Here is an 18,251-nt window from a genome sequence, read left to right as displayed (position 1 = left end):
ATCTCACAGACTACTGTGGTATTAGACCTGTCTTTTGGGAAACACTGCCCCAAGGTATATACCAAAATAAGGAACTTATCACTTTTCTTTCTTTAAAGTTCAGGTTATTTGTTGAATGAATGAACCTATTTAGTGAAATTCATTTTTCTGAGTCTCCTTGTTGTTCCTGGGTTTCTATTGTTAAAATTCAGGAATACTGTGGGCCCCAGAATAAAAAATTAAATTTTATGGATGGCATGTCTTGGTGTTTTAGTGTTCCTGAAAAGAAGTTCTAAAGACTTATTTATATGTGTCATTTTGGGGTGAGTGTGTCCATTCGTTCATATGTCAGTCAACAAACATTTGTTGAACTTTCTCTATGTGCTGGCCTTAGAAATGTCTAGGAACATTTTGGACATGAAAGAATTCTATTCTTAGTAAAACATTGATTTCCTGGGAAATGGATTAAATGCTGGATAAATATGCTTTGACTCTGCAAATTCCAAACCTCAGTTTCAGACTTCAGGATAAAAGTGGTTGGGATGGGCTTTGAAGCAAAAATTCGGGATTAGAAAATTTAGCACAAAGTACTTCCCCCCAACTCCCTGCAGGCCATTTGTGGCTCACCACAACTTTTGCTTTTCACTTAAAACTTGACAGGACATGATGGTGCCACTAAAGAAGGGATGCCCTGAATACCTGCATGTCCCTGGTATTTGGGGGCCCTTTGCCTTTCTCCTGTAATTTGGGGTTGTGGTGAGGCCCACCTCCACTTTCAAAGACAGCTGCAGAAGGAAAATGTCCCTCTAATCACAGTTGACATCTTTCCAGACACCACACCAAAATGATAACTGGCTTTCACATTATTGTTCTGATGGCTTCTCTGCAGACTATTGCCAAGTGCATTATTCTCAAGTTAGTCAAGTCTACTGCTCAGAAAACTGGTGGCCTCCTTTGTGCTAATGACCTCTGGACTGGGAGAGGGGTCTTTGTCACATGGACAGTCTGTGGCTTCTCCTGAATCTTCTCCAGAGGCAACATTCTGAGGAGCTATATTGGGAGATGTTGTTGACATATTCAAGTACTGTGTTTTGTCGAAAATAAGACCTGGTCTTATATTAATTTTAGCTCCAAAAGACACATTAGAGCTTAGGTTCAGGGGATGTCATCCTGAAAAATCATGCTACGGCTTATTTTCCGGTTAGGTCTTATTTTCAGGGAAACACAGTACTTTGTTTTAGGGGAAGGGTACTAATTATTGCACAGTTATTTTCTTATGGTTGTTTCTTACTGAGAGACAGGAACATCTTTAAGGATAAGTGGCTTCTTGTGAAAGTGTCCAGTTTTGTTTGGAAGAGAGCATTTTTTAGATCAAAGAATCCTTAAATTACATTCTTCTTGGGCCTAAGGAATTGTGCTCCAGTTAATACCCAACCAAATTCTGCTGAAATGCACGGGTGGGCTCACTGCCTTGTAAGGGCAGGGGACTTGCAGGCACCAAGGGTTAACATGTCCTGCAGAGATGAGCTCTTGGCAGCCCACGAGCGCCTGATGCCCCCTGGCACTGAGTGCATATCGGATGCCCTGAAGGGGAACGAACTGACCTGGGCCTGTGTGCAACATTTTTCTTGAGAATGGGAGGGAAATGTGTGTGCAAGTTATTTGTGAATTTATTTTGCTTTTCTAGGCCATGCATTTTTCACAGGGATACGACAGAAGTGATTTGATGTCTTTCTCAGAGTATAACGTTAGAGGAGACATGGTATCAGTTTGTCCCAGTATTGGGGACATTAGCTTTGGTTACTTCATTCAGGAGGCATCTTTGAAGGTTCTTCATTTGTAAAGTTACAATTTTCACCATTTTAAGTAACAAGTAAATTGAAACTATGAAAGAGTCCTATTCCTCGTGAAAAGTTAACCTGCTAGTTTTAGCATTCATTGATGACTTTATAACTCCATCATCCCTTCTATATTTACTAGCTAGTGTTCTACTGTACAAAAGTGATTTCCCTTCTCCATCATTTATTTATATCAGTATAGGCTCATGGCTTCCTATTTTTTTCAGTGGGTTATAATCTGTTACTATCATTATTCATTTTGATGCTTAGACTGTCTCAGACTTGGCTCGTAATAACCCTATCGGCTTGGTGCCTGTATCCATCATTTTTAAAGCACTTCATTACTTTTTGATACAAAAAGATGTTCCAGGCTCATCTTGTATTTTTCCTGCCCCAGCCCTGGAATGAGCCTTTTTCCAAGGATCCTGCATCCTTTTAGTGGAGAATGGTATTTAGGAACCAAGATCTGGGTGTATAACCATGAATTCATTCGGATGCTTTCAGTTCCGATCTATCTATATATAGTCTATTTTTTTAAAATGTAGGAGTGTGTCGTCTTACTTTAGTACAGGGATACATAAAGAAGAAAATAGCCACTAAACAAAAGGACAGTTGTCCCACTACCCAGTTAACCTATAATGGCATTAATAAGTAAAGTGAGATCTATACATGCTTAGGATATATAAGTACACAAAGGCACTAAATAAAAAGTGGTAGATAGTCTCCTTCCACCTACCCCAGCCTCTGTCCCCACAGAAAGAAATTTAATTCACATATCAGGATGTATGTATGTATATATGTATATAAAGGGTTTGTGTGTATTTTTCTCTTCTAATTTTAAGAATTTGACACAGCAGGAAGTACGCTGTACATTTATGTATGTATGTATGTATGTATGTATGTAATTTGATATATCCTGAAGGTCCTTCCATATATTGTGTAGCTCTGCACTATTCTTTCTAATAACATAGTATTTCTTGTTATTTGGATGGACTATAGTTTTATTTAACCAGTCTCTTTTGGTGGTGGACATTTTGTTTCCAGTATTTTGCTGTTATAAACAGTTAAGAAGGCCTAGAAAAAGGTTTCCTGGTTAATTGGATTTTGTGCTTTTGTCACATCCCATTCTTGAAAAATCTTTGTGAATATGAAACCCTTCTCCCACCTTAGATTGGTGCCCATAATGGAGTTTTTTTCTGAAACAATCTTTCTGGAACATGTACTTGCCAACCCTCTGCTCTGAGTAGACCAGGTTTCTGTTTTCTCTTCTGCTCTTCTGGCCTTAAGTGTTTTGGAAAGAAAAGTGGTCTGTAAATGTTTGTGGAATGACAGTGACTCTGGCTGCTGGTTGGTTTTCAGGGCTGGGGTGGCATGGGAGGGGCAGGGGGGCTGTCTGGGTCTCCTCCTTCTCCCACTTGCCTCGTAGAATATGTTTTTCTTCCCATGGAAGAGGAAGACCTTTCTTTGGCCAAGACGGTCTCATCTCTGCTTCCAAACAAACTATGGGCCCCATGTTCAGTGGCTAAAATCAATAATTAGGGTTTTTCCTGGCTTGCCAAAATCAAGTTAATGGGTAGACTTTTGAACATTTTAAGTATTTTCTCCATGAATTTTCCCCTTCTGGTGGCTGCTGTTATTTGCTGTTATTGCTGCTGTTGCTACTACTGCTAATGACAGTGAGTATTTGAGTAGTTACTGTGGGCCAGGCATTGTGCTGAGCCCTCGACCCACATTGATCAATTTGGCTCTTAATAACCTCAGTTTCCTCATCTGTAAAATTCCCCTTTTACAGGTTCAGAGAGGTGAAGTAATGTGCTTAAGGTTCTACAACAAATGACATAACTAGGATGTGAACCAACCTAGCATCTTCAAACTACAGTTAATGGCATCTGAGTGCAAAATTGCCTATTACGTTAGTTAAGATTTATTTACCAATAGCTTAGAGAGCACCGTGATTTCCAGGATCTCCACCCTGTGAGCACATTGAAGGGTCTAGAAAAAAGGAACAGGGCTCCTGGATGCTGGAAAAGGGGGTGGGGGGATTAAAAATAAGGAGAAGAAAAAAACAGCAGTGTATTAAGGATGGAGTAGAGTAGGGAGTCCCTCTCTCAATTCTCTTGCTCACCCCTGGAGCTTCAGACAGGAGAGAACCCAAATGTGGATACTTTCCCTACTCAAACGTGAGTTTAGTGAGTCAAGTTCCATCTATGGGCAACTACAAGAACACAGAATCCTTTTGCTAATCTCTCCCCAAAGAAGGCACAGATGAAAGGCGAGGCATCAAAGCCTCTAAAACCACCAAAGCTGTTTGCCAGTGACAAGATAAATCAAAAAGGTTTGAGATCTGGTTTGAATTTCACAATTACAAATGACTAATTAGGGGCCATTTGATGTCACTTTGGGAGCTGCACTCTTTCTATCTGTGTACCTCTACGGCTCTGGTCACTTGATTATTAAATAGAAAAGCACTGTGATTAAATAACAGGGCTGTTCTGACACTCATCAATTCAATCTCGACCCTTTGAAATGGTCAAGCCTCGCATTTGCCCCTATGAAACAAGTGGGAACAACGTGCTGCAAACGTGACTGAAGGTATCCAGAGAACACCCATTTATCACACTGTGTGGGTAGTTGGGGAGTCGGGCTGCATCCCAGGTCTTGTATCCATCCACCTGCAGGATCCCCCATCTCTAATAACCACCCTGCCTGCCTTTCAGTGTCAAGTAACAAAAGAGCAATGACAATAGCAGTAATAGTAATTATGATAATAACCACAGTAGCAATAATAATTACCAATTTTTAATCCTGGTCTTGTTCTAAATATTTTATTTCCTTTAATCCTGGAAATAACCCCATGATGGGCAAATCAAAGCTTATAGAAGTGTTTTATAGACACATACATCTGACACACCCAGGACTGGCCTGGCCTGTAGTAGGTCCTCAATATCTAATTGTTGAGTGAATGAAGGGATAAAAAAAGTAACTTGCGCTGGGTCATGCCAAGTAGCAAATGGTGGAGCTGGATATTGAACTTGGGTTCTATTTCATTTATGGTCTTAATTTCCTTGAGGTGTGTTGGTAAATGCTTTGTGAGCCTTTTTATATTGTTGTAAAGCACATATTGTTTCAAACAAATATTCAAATATTCAAATATTTAAATATTCAAATATTTAAATTTTATATTATGTTACTATTTGAATGTAAATAAAGCACATGTGGCTTTTAAGCAACATAAAAAGAGAAATCACATTGCATGGCAGAGAGATGAGTGGTTTCGGAATCAGGCTGGCCTAGAGAAAAATACCCTCTCCAGCATTTACTAAGTTTGTGATTTCGAGCCAGTCAGTAAAGCCTTTGAGCTTGATGGTCCTCCATAAAATGAACACAACAATACTTACTTACACTGGGTTAAAGAGAAGCTTAAATGGAACCATTCTGTAAATGGTGAGCACAGGGCTTGGCTCATCGCAGGTGCCTGCCTCCAGCATCCACTTCCCTCTGCTTGTGTATTGGAAGGCACCTGGTGATTCTCCTTTGAGTCTAAAGACTCCACATCTCAAAGGATCCCAAGATGTAGGTCTAGAGAGAATGGAAGCTGAGCCCAGTAAAGATAAGATATTCAGGTTTGGACCAGGGCCAGCTCTTCTAAAAATTGATCTGCCGTGATTAGAGTCAGTGTCTCTCCCAGAACAACAGGAAAAGCATTGATTCATGGACCATTTCCTAATGAGATCTAGAGGTCTGCCCTGTGCTTTTGGAAGGTACCTAAGCCTAAAAGGAGATAGCCACAGAAAGGCCCAGGAAACAATGCCTCATCATGAAAGTGGAAGGAAGGAAGATAGGTGAAGGCTTAAGGTCGGACAGCAGGATGGAGTCACCTGTAATGAGTTCCAGACAGAGATACCTGTATCTCCAGCAGACCTCAGATCCAAATATACAAAGGGCTTTGCTCTGTTGCAAATTAACAGAGGGGCTTTTTTTTTTTTTTTTTTTTAATTCAAGAAGCTTGAGAGGGTCTACCCAGCTTCCAAACACTTCCAGAAAGTGTCTCCGTCAAATAGGTAACTGACAGGCCCTTTGTTTTCATGCATTCCCCTCTGTAACTGCCTTTTCCTTCCCGCCCCAGATTCCAGTAGGCAATCTTCAGACAGCGCTCAGGTGCCCATTAAGCTTATTTGTGGTTTGGTTCAGCTGGCTGTTTCCTGTCACTTGAGGTATTATCAGTTATGGATTCCTTGCCCCTAAAGCACAGCGGCTGAGTCCCCTGCCGCCGCTCAGGACAGTGTGTAGGGGGGTATGGCTCACTCTTGAACAAATCTGACATTCCTCCTCACTGGAGGAATGGAAGTCGCAGATGTCTCACTTTGACCAATGTCTGAAGAACTACGATTTCTTTGAATATGTCTATGTATTTTAAATGCCTGCACGGGAAAGGAAAATGCTCTTTCTTATTTGAAAAACAAGAATCATAGCTTATAGTTGCAGGTTTTGAGTTTCCAAGGAAATTTGAGGTTGAAGAATTTCAGCCTTCAGTGATCTTTGCTTTTGAGGTTTTGATTTAATTTTGGCAGCCAGGTGGTTAGCAGAAGGGGAGGGCGTCACCCCAAGAACACTGGCCTCCTTTATTCATTCTTTCTTTTAGTCACTCATTCAGAAATTATTCATTGGCCTACCACACAGGGCACTGGGGTTTAAAGTCATGTGCTCAAATCAGAGAGCATAGACTGCAGCGCAATTATTGGGCTTACCTAAGGCGTTTTGTTTTCATGGTTAAAAGGGAGTGGACTGTGCATTCGCTTCAATAAATTGGACGAGAATAGCAGGGTGGGTCCATGGCTCCTCAAATTAGCTGAGAACCTGTGAGACACAGTGTTCACACACAGTGAGTGACCTTCCTGCCTATGCAGCCCCCGGGTCAGCTGTACATGGTTTCTGATGCACAGAAGAAGTAAAATGGCTCACTCCCTAACTTACCTGATAGCAGGCAGTGACAGCTTTTAAAACCAGGAAGGACCATAGCATTTTATTTAGTCTAGACAGGTATACTGTCTTCAAGGCCAATTCTCAAGTAGAATAAAAGTTATAAAGGTGCTTCCTTCTGAATTCCTCACGCTCGGCACTTTCTTAGACCTTCTCTGGAAGTGTGATGTGCTCTCCCGGACTCTGGAATAGGACAGCACGATGGGGAAGCACATAGCTCAAGCCGGATTGATCTAGGTTTGAATCCAGGCTCTGCCACTCGTTCTGAATTACAGAACTTTGGGCAAGTCCCTGCCCCTCTTGGAGCCTCTGTCTCTTCCTCTGTAATCTGGAGATAATACTTCCTGCCTACCTCCTGAGGAGCAAATGAGATCGTGCAGATAAGGATTTAGCTCTGTGATCGATATGCAGTACCTATTTGATAGGCTAAAACTGCCATGATTGTCAGTCTGAGTATTATCATTAATCGCTTTGGTGATGTTCAAAATAGAGCAGTGTCCTGCCATGGCTTCTGTTTTCTGAGATGCTCATTCCCTTCTGTATCCCAGGACCCAGAGGAGGGCTGGCCACATCAGAAGTGTTCGATGAACATAAAGCAAATGGACAAATGACTAAGCGATGCCCTGTGAAATTTTTGCTTTGGGCCCAGAGTTTAAACTTCAGGGTCCTTCTTGGTTGCTGGCAGTGGTCATTCACCACCCTATGTAATGGAAATGGAAAAGAAAATCCGTTTTCATAATCCGTGCAGCTTTCATTTCGGAGAATGTGTGGGTTTCTTAAGGAAACTATTCTATCCCAGATTAACAGGCTGTGTGTTAATTAAAAAGACCACTAGAGGACATTTGTCTTCTGGGTTTGACACTTAGGCACGTAGAAATAAGTGTCTGGGGTTAGGGGTACTCAGAAGATTGGGTTGGAGAACGCTAGAAGCCTATGAGGAAAAGAGCCTTTTCTTGCCTCGTTTCCTTCACAGGTGGGGCTTCCTGGAGTAACAAGCTACTGTTAACATGTCATGTTGACACCACAGTTGGGCCGTAGGAATAGCTGCAGCAGCATCAAGTTCTCTAATCTGACCATCCCAGCATCCGATAGCAACATATATCTGCGTAGCTTACAGTTCGGGTAATACCTAACTGTTTATTTTGCCCCTGCGACATGCCAGGACTTATTCCAGGACCTATACACACATCATCTGTGACCCTTACAGCAGCCTGACCTGGTAGGCATCGTTTCCACTGAACAGATAACATCCCAGGGCCTCAGCTCCCTCTTGGCATTTTCCAAGATCCTAGGTATAATACTATAGCCTCTCAGGGCAAGAGAAACTGGGCTCAGAAAGGGCCTGGGTTGTCCTGGGCTACAGGACACCAACACAGATGGTCCCCACTCTTACACCCTAGCACCTGGTACTAACTGATGGCAGCCATCTCCCATTTGCTGTGCTGTATAATCCTCCTCAATTCAGCACTCCAGGCAGATGCTACTAGACGTTCCGGATGGCAGATGAGTCATAACCTGTTTGCCAGACATGCTTTAAACTATGTGTGTGTGAAGGGTTTTGCCCCAGGAATTAGAATCCTGGATTCAGAGTATTACACGATAGCCGTGTAACTTTGAGCAAATTGCTTATCTCCCCTGACCTCAGTTTATTTACCTATAGAATGGAAACTATCCCTTGCTGTACTTGCCCCAAGAAGTCACTGTAAAAATATAAGCCAGGGAATGGGCTTCACTGACACTACAGTGCTGCTTTTAATTGTAACTGGATGACGAATCAGTCAGTACAGGTCAGGACCCTATACAAACATGAAGCATCCTCAAACATGGCAGGTGACTCTCAGCATCTTCTCAAGGCTCCCCACGAAGCCCTCGAGTAGAGAATTTGACTCCCTAAAAGTCACTTGGTGAGCTTGTTAATGCAGATTCCTGAACACCATCCCAGAATGGCTGATTTAGTCTCCTGGCTCCTGGCATTGGATCTCTCTAAATCATTCCACTGCTCAAGTGGAATAATATTAATATATAGGATCTAGAACGCCACTATTCTGGATAGAACCATGTTCACCTTTGGGATTCTAAGTATCTGAGTAGCTGACTATGGAACAAGAGACCCCAATACCTTCCACGTCTTTGTCTGGCAAACTCGTATTTATCCTTCTGTCCTGTTCAAATATCTCCTCCTCTGAGACCTCCCCAATCCCCACCAAGGCCAAACTAATTACTCAACTCAATGTTTTGATAACCTACTGTGTACCAGGCACTCTGTTAAGCTCTAATATGCATTACCATATTTACTCCTCCCCCTTTAAAAACAGCAGCTTATATCATCACCTCCACCTTAGAGTGGAGAAAGGGTGACTCAGAGAATTGAAGTGACTTTCTCTAGGTTGTTTGGACCTTACTGCATTATAGTTACTCATATCAGAGTCTGTCCCTCCTACAGGAGTGTGAGGTCCTTAACTGGGGGAGTTACTGATCTTGGCACTTGCAGGAACACAGGGCCTGGCACATAGTAGATGCACAACAAATCTTTGTCGAATTGAAATGAAGAAATAATAGGACAATTACAGTAAGATGGACGGAGGCAGCTCTGGCTGTTTTCCAGTCTCAGCCTGTGTTCATGCTCAGGGCCTGACAGAGGAGGACGAAGGGGTGGTCTTCTTTGGGGGCTGACGGTTCCAGAGGGCTCTGGACTCCACTGGCACTTCATGTCAGCGATTTCTGTCCTTTGCTAGCTTTCTGCCAATAAGATAGGGAGACTTGACAAATCCCAAATTGGGGATTCAAGAAATACTTGCCTGGTTGATTGAGCTAGGATGCAGAAGAGAGGTGAATGTATCTTTGGTGACCTTTATTGTGGTTTGTAGATGGAGTTTCTTTTCATAAAAAGGAAAATATATTTTTCTACATCTAGCCTGGCAGACTTCCTTGGTCAAAAGTTCATTTGAAATACAATTTTCTTCCAGTAATGACTTTTCTGAATCTCAGTGTTTATGGCTATAATCAGAGATGGTGTCTAAGATTCTTTCCAGCATTCTGGTTGTGCAATTACATCAGGACCCTGGATGAGGTTTAGAACAAATTTAAATGACCCAGGCACAAAACAGCTCTAAAAATGGAATATCTTTAAGTTAATTAGATTTTCTTTCCAGTCTAGTTTTTTTTTTTTTTTACCAGGTTAGTCAGAATCTGAATTTTGTATTTAAGTTTCTAAGCCTTGATATATGACGACATTTAGTGGAAAAAAAAAAATCCAAAAAGAAACAAATTTTAGCAGCATGAATACAAGTCATAGTGCAAACCAATTATCCTGAGCTTAATTGTTTCCCCTACTTTCTTAGGCTTTCTTAGAACGAACAGTTCATTTACACAGCTTGGTTAAAGGTTTTGGGCAACAAGGTAGAAACAACAAGGATTGCATATGCTACTTGATTGCGTTTTTTCTTTCCTTAATCAAAGCCATAACCCCTGTTTAGATTTGAACTTTGTTTTATTGTTTGTTTTGCAGCGAAAACGGAAGCAGAGCACCCAAGATGAAGATGCTGTTAGCCTTTGTAGCCTCGACATAAGTGTGAGTACAGTTCTTCGTACTATTGCCCTCCCACGGAAACACCTCTCATCTCTGGCTCTTTGTTAATATGCTGTATGTGTTAAGTGGGCGCCCAGGGTCCAACTATGAAAGTTGTGACCGGGGGGGAAACTCTTTTAAAAATATGTATTTCATTTTGCTGGAGAAAGCTGTGTGGCCAACCTAAACGTCCAAACCAAGTTGTTTATCGCCTATGTCTTTTCTGTCATAAAATGAATTATGAACTGAGTGCATCTGGGTAGAATCTAGGTAAACACCACTGCGCTATTTTAGAACCTGGTTCCAGAGTATGGACCTGATGTTTGTCTCCCTTTGGGGGAAGTTAGCAGGTTGGCCCAACTCAGGCAGCTGGGTGGCCCAAAGGCTGGAGAAGGTCTCCAGCAGCATGGCTGAGTGAGTGGCTTTGGATTCAGCAGATCTTAGTCTGAATTAAGATTCTCCACTTACCATTTGTGTGACACTTTCCTTCACCTCTGATTCCTCAGCTGGAAAAAAAGGGATGAAAAGACTTAACCTAACAAAATTTTTGTGAGAATCAAGTAAAACAATAAATGTAAGAATACCAAGCACGTTACCTGGTATGTACTAGGTACCCACCAAATGTTAGCCTCACCGTGTTTTCCTTTCAAAGCAGCTGTTCACGAAAGATATTTACATGAAGTAGTAGTTGACTGCTGGTGATGATAGAGGTGAAAGGCTTTATTTTTCAGGCCCATGTCCTTGAATGCCAAATGTCAGCAGTTTTCTTTGCTTGTCCTCCTCGTCTCCCCACTGACACAAGTAGGAAGCTTACCTGGGCCTCTGCTGCCTTTCTTACTCAGCGGTTCGGGGGGTAGGGATTCAGGCCCTCCTTGGGCTACCAATCTATTCATCTTTTGCACTTCCTTGGAGTTTAAACATTGTGCATGTTGGATCCATCTAACTTTAGGCCTGCATCTTTCTCCTCTATAGAGAACCCAAAAGCCATTGTCATTAAGATGAGAAGGTTTCTGTGCTAAGTATGAAGAACTGGGTCCTGGTCCTGGCTCTGCCTATAACTAATGGTGTAACTTTGGGCAAGTCATTTCCTCTTTCTGGGCCTCAGTTTCCTCATTTGTTTAAAAAGAGAGATTTAAGATCAAGTCTTCTAAAACCATTGTGAGAATTTGAATCTTCGTAGAACATGGGTTTTTAGGTTCTTATCTGATGGCATTTATTTACCAGTATAAACAATGCTCTTATAGTTATTTTTAATTATTGCAGCGTATTCTGTGATGTCAGCAGCCATGCCGAGTGAGCCTGAGCTGTCATCTAATTAATGTACTTGTGCGTCTTTGTTTCACCATATGGTGTTTGTTCCCATCTTTGCACCATCAGATTGATAGATTTGGACCAGTTTACTAGATTGCCATGGTAACAGGACAAAAAGATGATGTTCTCCTGGTTTTCACTTTAGTCATTGAATGTTTTATTATTGACGAGTGAAGTTTATGGAACTTCCCTTATTGGCAACAAGTTTTTTTATGTTTGAATGTTTTAAATTTTGTGGAAATTATTAGAATCATCGACTTTCAGAATTTAAAGAGCCCTTAGTCATCATATATTCCTCTTCCCTCACTTTGCAAATGAAGAAATAGCCCAGGGAGGTGTAGTGATTTAGGCAAGACTTTAATCTAGGTCATTTCTAAGATCGTGCTTCATCATACATTTTTCCTCAACCATATTTATTTTTTAGGAAAACATGTCTCTAGAAGCTTTTTATCAAAGAATCTCTAAAATCTCTTACATGAAAAGATTAGTATTGCAATTACGAATTGTGACTTCTCTCTCTCTCTCTCTCCACCCTCTCTCCCTCCCTCCCTCACCTTCTCCACTTCCCGTCCCCTCTTTTTAACTATCTCATGTCATGTTTCGTCATAGTAAAGAGAGTTTCATGAAAAATAAATCTACTTTATGCTTAAGGATTCAACTATGGCCAAACTCCTTTCTGATTTGCCTGGCATTTTTCCTGAATGTTAGCAAACAGATTCCAGAACCTGGGCAGACTCTCCTCCAGATAGTGTCACTTAGTATTATAATAATTGTAAAAGTTAGAAGAATTCTAGGAGCTGTTGGAGGACATGAAAACCAGTGTTTTGCAGGTCTACTGACAATCCAAGTCATGGAGATGACAGGATGTGTGACAGATCGAAATGTGGCCACACAGGAAACGGTACTTATTTTCAGTGCCCTGTACCTAGCAGGCACTCTGTAGAGATGAGTTGAATTGAATGAAACGGTTGGTGAAGCCACTCATGAGAAGATGTTTTGCCTAATAAATATGAGTCCATTAAATTAATTGTTCTAATAAATGACCTTTGTAGGCTACTCAAAAGTGCTTTTAAATGGTGATAGCCGGTAGAGTTACAGTCCCTTAAGTAACCAGCAGCATTACTGAAGAGTTGTTTTGAGCCTATTTCTACGTGTAGTGGAAAGTAGTATCTGAAAAAGAGGTGGGTTCCAATGGATGACTCACACTGGAGGATATGAGGGTTTGGGAAAGTAAAATTAGTAAGTCTTGATTTTAATTCCATTTAATGAGTGGAAAGACATTCACCAGATATCTTTGCACAAGAAGTTGCTAGGTGAGGGGACAAGGGTCTTTTGGGGATCATGGTCAAGTTTCCATTGAGTCCTAGCCCAATGCTGTGTACACCACAGCTCTTGGTGAATACTTATTAGTTGATGGATTTTAAAAATAAAAAACAGTGAGCCCTCCTAATGTGTATGTGGAATTCAACACACATACCCCTTCTAAAGAAATACATCTGTGACATAAAGTTGGGAAATATTAATACAGATGAAATCTTCCCCCTTTGCTTAAAAAGTATGCATAGAGCCCTTCGGGTGTCTGAGTGATGATAACACCAGACATTCCCACTGACATTTTGCTTTATTTTAAAGCCTCAGATGACAATTCTGATAGGTGCCTAGAAGGGAGTTTTCTACTAAACTCCTCTCCAACGCCCTATTAAACTTGGGCTTAGAGACCAAATAGGAATGGGAGGCTCTTTAAAAAAAAACAAAAAAAAATAAAAAAGCTTATTCTTCCAGAATGGGGCTCCATGGACTCTTTTGGGAACCTGGTAATAATAGCACTGGGCTCCAAAAACTTTTACAAGATTGATGTGTGATTTTATGGAGCCGTGCCACGACCCCATGTTAAGAGTTCCTCTTAAAAAGAATATTGGGAGGGTGTTAAGGCAAGTACCTACCTTCAAAGAACTATCCTCCTACCCTGTACCCCCAGCACTTGGTGAAAAATGAATTGTGACTGAAGAGTCCACACTACTTGACAATATAATTGGTCTCTATTTTTTCCCCACCACTTTACCCAAATCCACTGGCTGAGTCCCCAGCTTCCTGGCAGGACAGAACACAAACTATTCCAGAAAAAAAAAAGCAGCAACAGCAGCAACCTACTTTGGAGAACAATTTTCAGAGTGGAGAATGTTCCCAGCAGCCGCCTACAAATCTTCTCTCACGTCAAAGGATGTGAGTGTGATGATTTCAGGGACATTTTTTCCCCCACAGCACTTCTCTAGTTTAAATTTTAACAGGTGAGAGATGCCTGAGTGAAGAGCTGGGGTTCATGGTGCCCCAGGAAGGTCCCTTGGCAGAAGAGCCAGGTATGCCCCTGATGGGGTAGGGGGACATTGCTTAGCACCAAGCATCCTTTCTCAAAAAACAAATGAGTTCGGGGGTAGCATAAAAAAAAAAAAAGTTTCCAATGATTAAAAGCAATGATTAAAAAATAAAAAGAAATATACATTCTTTGTAGAAAATTTGGAAAATGTAAACAATAGAATTCATCGATAATCTAAAGCAGTAGCTACATTTTGATATATTACCTTCCTGGCATTATACATACACTCACTTTAAATTTCTTTCATTATGAAATATTGTAGACACACAAAATGGTATAAAGGATAATATAAAATTCCATGTAACTACCAATGCAATTGACGAAATACACCCTTAACGGCAAAGCTGAAGGCCCTTGCAAACCCCTTACACTGCTGAGTTTAATGTTTATTGTTGCCTTGATTCTGTGAGCTTGCTACGTACATGTATACCTAAATAGCACATATATTTTCAACCAGCTTTTAAAGTTTGATTGATGTGTGATTGATGTAAAGTTGGATTGATATAAGCACACAGTTTTTAAAAATTGGGATCATCACACGTATTAATTTAGTCCTGTATTTTTCGTTTACTATATTGAGATCATGTCACCACATCCTGAAAGTCTTCAAGAACATTATTTTTAGTAATTATATAATACTTTGTCAAGTGGACGCATCAAATTTATTTAACCAATCCTTCACTGGATATTTAGATAAGTTACAACTTTATTAGAAATAACACTGATGGGCAGCCTAGAATACCTTTGTGCAACCTTTTATTAATTAATAGGATAAAATGTGAAATTCCTGGCTAAAAGGGTATGAATGTTTTTTAAACCCTTGAACAGGTTTGTATCCCTTCGGGCAGTGAAAGGTGAAAAGGCAGCTCAGAGCATTTGCGTATCTTGTACAGCAACTCAGAGTGGGGGATTGTTTTCAGGTTTTTCTGGCCCATATCTCTTTCAACTTTATCTCTGGTCCGTTGATAAGCCTGTGACTTTATATGGGACATTTGCTTACACCCCCTCTTTAAGAGGAATCCTCCCCGCTGCCCCTGGTTGGGGTTGGGGCTGGTAGTGGTGGAGCTGATAGTGGGGCATCCTTTCTAGGCTGATGGGGCTTCCCCAGGGTAGCAGGTTGAGCCCTGACCGGGAGTGGAATGGGGATCCGTTTAATCCTCATGACAGTCCCATGACCATTGGTGTTATCATACCCTTTTTGAAGATGAGGAAACTGAGACTCAGAAAGATAAGCAGTTTGCACCAAGTCCCTGCTTGTTGTAGATTCAAACCCAGGCTAGTTGGATTCCATAGCTTCCACATACTGCCCCCAGGACAGGAAGGAGAGGAAAGGGTTTGGCTCCATGTCTTCCAGTGGAGGATGATGTCTGTAGGACATTCATCTGGCCTTGTTGGCCAACCACCTTTGATGTTTATGATGTACATCCCTAACTTTCCATTGCTGTGCTTTCTATTTACCCTGTTGCATGGATGCTCAAAGCACAAGAGTTGATGTCAAAGGGGGGCAAGAAACCTTTCCTGTCTCGATTAAGCTAAATGACGTTTCACTGCTAGGATACATTAAACCAGACACGGAAGAGCAGCAGGATTACTTTATCTCGACTCAGCAGAGTCCAGATAATTTAAAACGATACCATTTCTGTGGTTTTGTTTCTCTTAGTCTGTTCTGGAACTTGCTAACTGGGGAGATTAGTCTTGCCCCAGCCAGCATGAGGCCTTGATGAATCACATGGGAGATTTTAATAATGCTCTTATCGCCGGGGAGACCAGGCCTGCCTCTGAGATTGGGTCTTCATTAGCACATGCTTATATTTAACCTGTTGGTATTTTTTCCGTTTTGGATTTATGATATGCTCTTGCTGCCTGTGAAATCCTTTGGGCCTAAGGTAGTGGAGACCCTCTGCTGAGTTCAAGGCTGTCACACTGCCATCTCTGATGGCAGATTTACTTCTTGTTGATATAGACACATTTTATCTTGTCTTTGTCCTAACTGATTATGTGGTGGATTGTCATAATCACTGTGATCTTTTTCTCTTTGATCCACCTCTTGAAAGAACAGGGACAGAATTCCAAGGAGCTTCAAGACACATTCTCAGAAGTTAATGATGTAACAAAGTATCAGTAATCATTTACTCCTCCCCTTCAAAGTGACAGCAGTGGGGCCCACATTAAATGAGGGTTCTCATGCTCCAAGAATGCTTATTTGTTTGAATGTGTCTTCAGAATTACAAACTTTGGGAGCTTAGACACTGAACACTGCTCTGTACCTCAGTTTCCTCCCTTGTAAACTGAAATCCTAACAGTGCCCCTCCTTAGAGTGGTAAGGATTAAAATGAATTAGTTCATGTAAAGCACTGAAGATCTGGACCACAGTACTAAGCACAAAAAAATGCTAGTTATTGTTGCTGTTGATTTCATAATACAGAATCAACTTTATGGTTAATTTTTTTCAAATTAAAGTTTATTGGGGTTAGTAAAGTTACATAGGTTTCAAGTGTACAATTCTATAATACATCATCTATATCTCAAATTGTGTGTTCACCACCCAGAGTCAGTTCTCCTTCCATCACCATATATTTGATCCCCTTTACCCTCATCTACCACCACCCCCCTTACCCTCTGGTAACCACTGAACTATTGTTTGTGTCTATGAGTTTTTGTTTTTTCATTTGTTTGTCTTGTTCTTTTGTTGTTTTCAGTTTTATATACCACATATCAGTGAAATCACATGGTTCTCTGCTTTTTCTGTCTGACTTATTTTGCTTAGCATTATAATCTCAAGATCCATCATGTTGTTGCAAATGGCACTATTTCATCTTTTCTTATGGCCAAATAGTATTCCATTGTGTATATATACCACAACTTCTTTATCCATTTATCTATCGAAGGACATTTTGGTTGTTTCCATGTCTTGGCCACCGTAAACAAAGCTGCAATGAACATTGGAGCACATGTGTCTTTATGGATAAATGTTTTCAGATTTTTTTGGGTAGATACCCAGGAGAGGGATTGCTGGGTCATATGGTAATTCTATTCGTAATTTTTTGAGGAACCTCCACACTGCCTTCCATAACGGCTGCACCAGTCTGCATTCCCACCAACAGTGTATGAGGGTTCCTTTTTCTCCACAGCCTCTCCCACACTTGTTACTATTTGTCTTGTTGATGATAGCCATTCTGACTGGGGTGAGGTGATATCTCATTGTGGTTTTTATTTACATTTCTCTGATGATTCGTGATGTTGAGCATTTTTTCATATGTCTATTTGCCATTTGTATGTCCTCTTTGGAGAAATGTCTCTTCAGGTCCTCTGCCCATTTTTTAATTGGATTGTTTATTTTTTGTTGTTGAGTTGTATGAGTTCCTTATATATTTTGGATGTTAGCCCCTTATCAGAGGCATTGTTTGCAAAAATCTTCTCCCATTCAGTTGGTTGCCTCTATTTTGCCGATGGTTTCTTTTGCTCTGTGGAAACTTTCTAGTTTGATATAGTCCCATTCATTTATTTTAGCTATTACTTCCCTTGCCTTTGAAGTTGAATTCAAATATCCTCTTTGAACCCAAGGTAACTTTAGAGTTAAATTTGAGGGTACTTGTTGGCACCAGTGTTCCATAAATAGAACTGACCATGAAATTAAAAAAGAAAAAAACCAAACAATATATGAAGAGGATATATGCAATATATATGCAAGGAGTTTTATTACAGCATTTTAAAATAATACCAAAAGGCTGAAAACAGCTTGAATATCAGAGTTATATAGACTTGTAAATATATTATAAGATATAAGTATAAGATAAAATTGCAGAACACATAAAATGTAAATTATGCTCCTCGATGTTTATAAATATATTTTTCCATGCAAAGGAATAAACGTGGAAGAACATACACTGCATTGTGGTTAGTGGTTATGTTGGGAGAATGGAATAATGGGAGGGAGTGATTGGGTTCCAGGGTTTCTTAACCTTTGACATCTTGTGAAACCTATCAACGCCTCTTCACCCCAGAAGACTGTTTATATGTGCTTAAAATAAAATACATATGATTATAACAAAACTCACACAGTTATCCAAATATTTAAAAACAAATTGGTAGTAAGAGTTACCTATGGGCTTCTTAATCAATGCATTAAGTAACAAGAGCTGGCAACAAGCCTAATAACTAATATACCTTCCACGAGATGAGAGTAAGTGATATTTTGAAA

The 18,251-nt window shown here is 40.6% G+C and overlaps 1 protein-coding gene across 2 annotated transcripts in view; it reads left to right on the top strand.

Annotated features, from left to right (window-relative positions):
- ARHGEF3 (Rho guanine nucleotide exchange factor 3) overlaps positions 1 to 18,251 on the top strand; it is a 295,300-nt gene that overhangs the window by 154,353 nt on the left and 122,696 nt on the right. For both annotated transcript variants that reach the window (XM_019724204.2, XM_019724206.2), the window contains one exon: positions 10,306 to 10,368. In XM_019724204.2, the coding sequence (XP_019579763.2) occupies positions 10,306 to 10,368 (63 nt within the window). The remainder of the gene's footprint in view (positions 1 to 10,305; positions 10,369 to 18,251) is intronic.

This window comes from Rhinolophus sinicus, linkage group LG10, assembly GCF_036562045.2.
Source record: "Rhinolophus sinicus isolate RSC01 linkage group LG10, ASM3656204v1, whole genome shotgun sequence".
NCBI lineage: Eukaryota > Metazoa > Chordata > Mammalia > Chiroptera > Rhinolophidae > Rhinolophus > Rhinolophus sinicus.
Note: the sequence above shows the minus strand (reverse complement) of the source record. Positions and strands in the feature narration are given on the sequence as shown.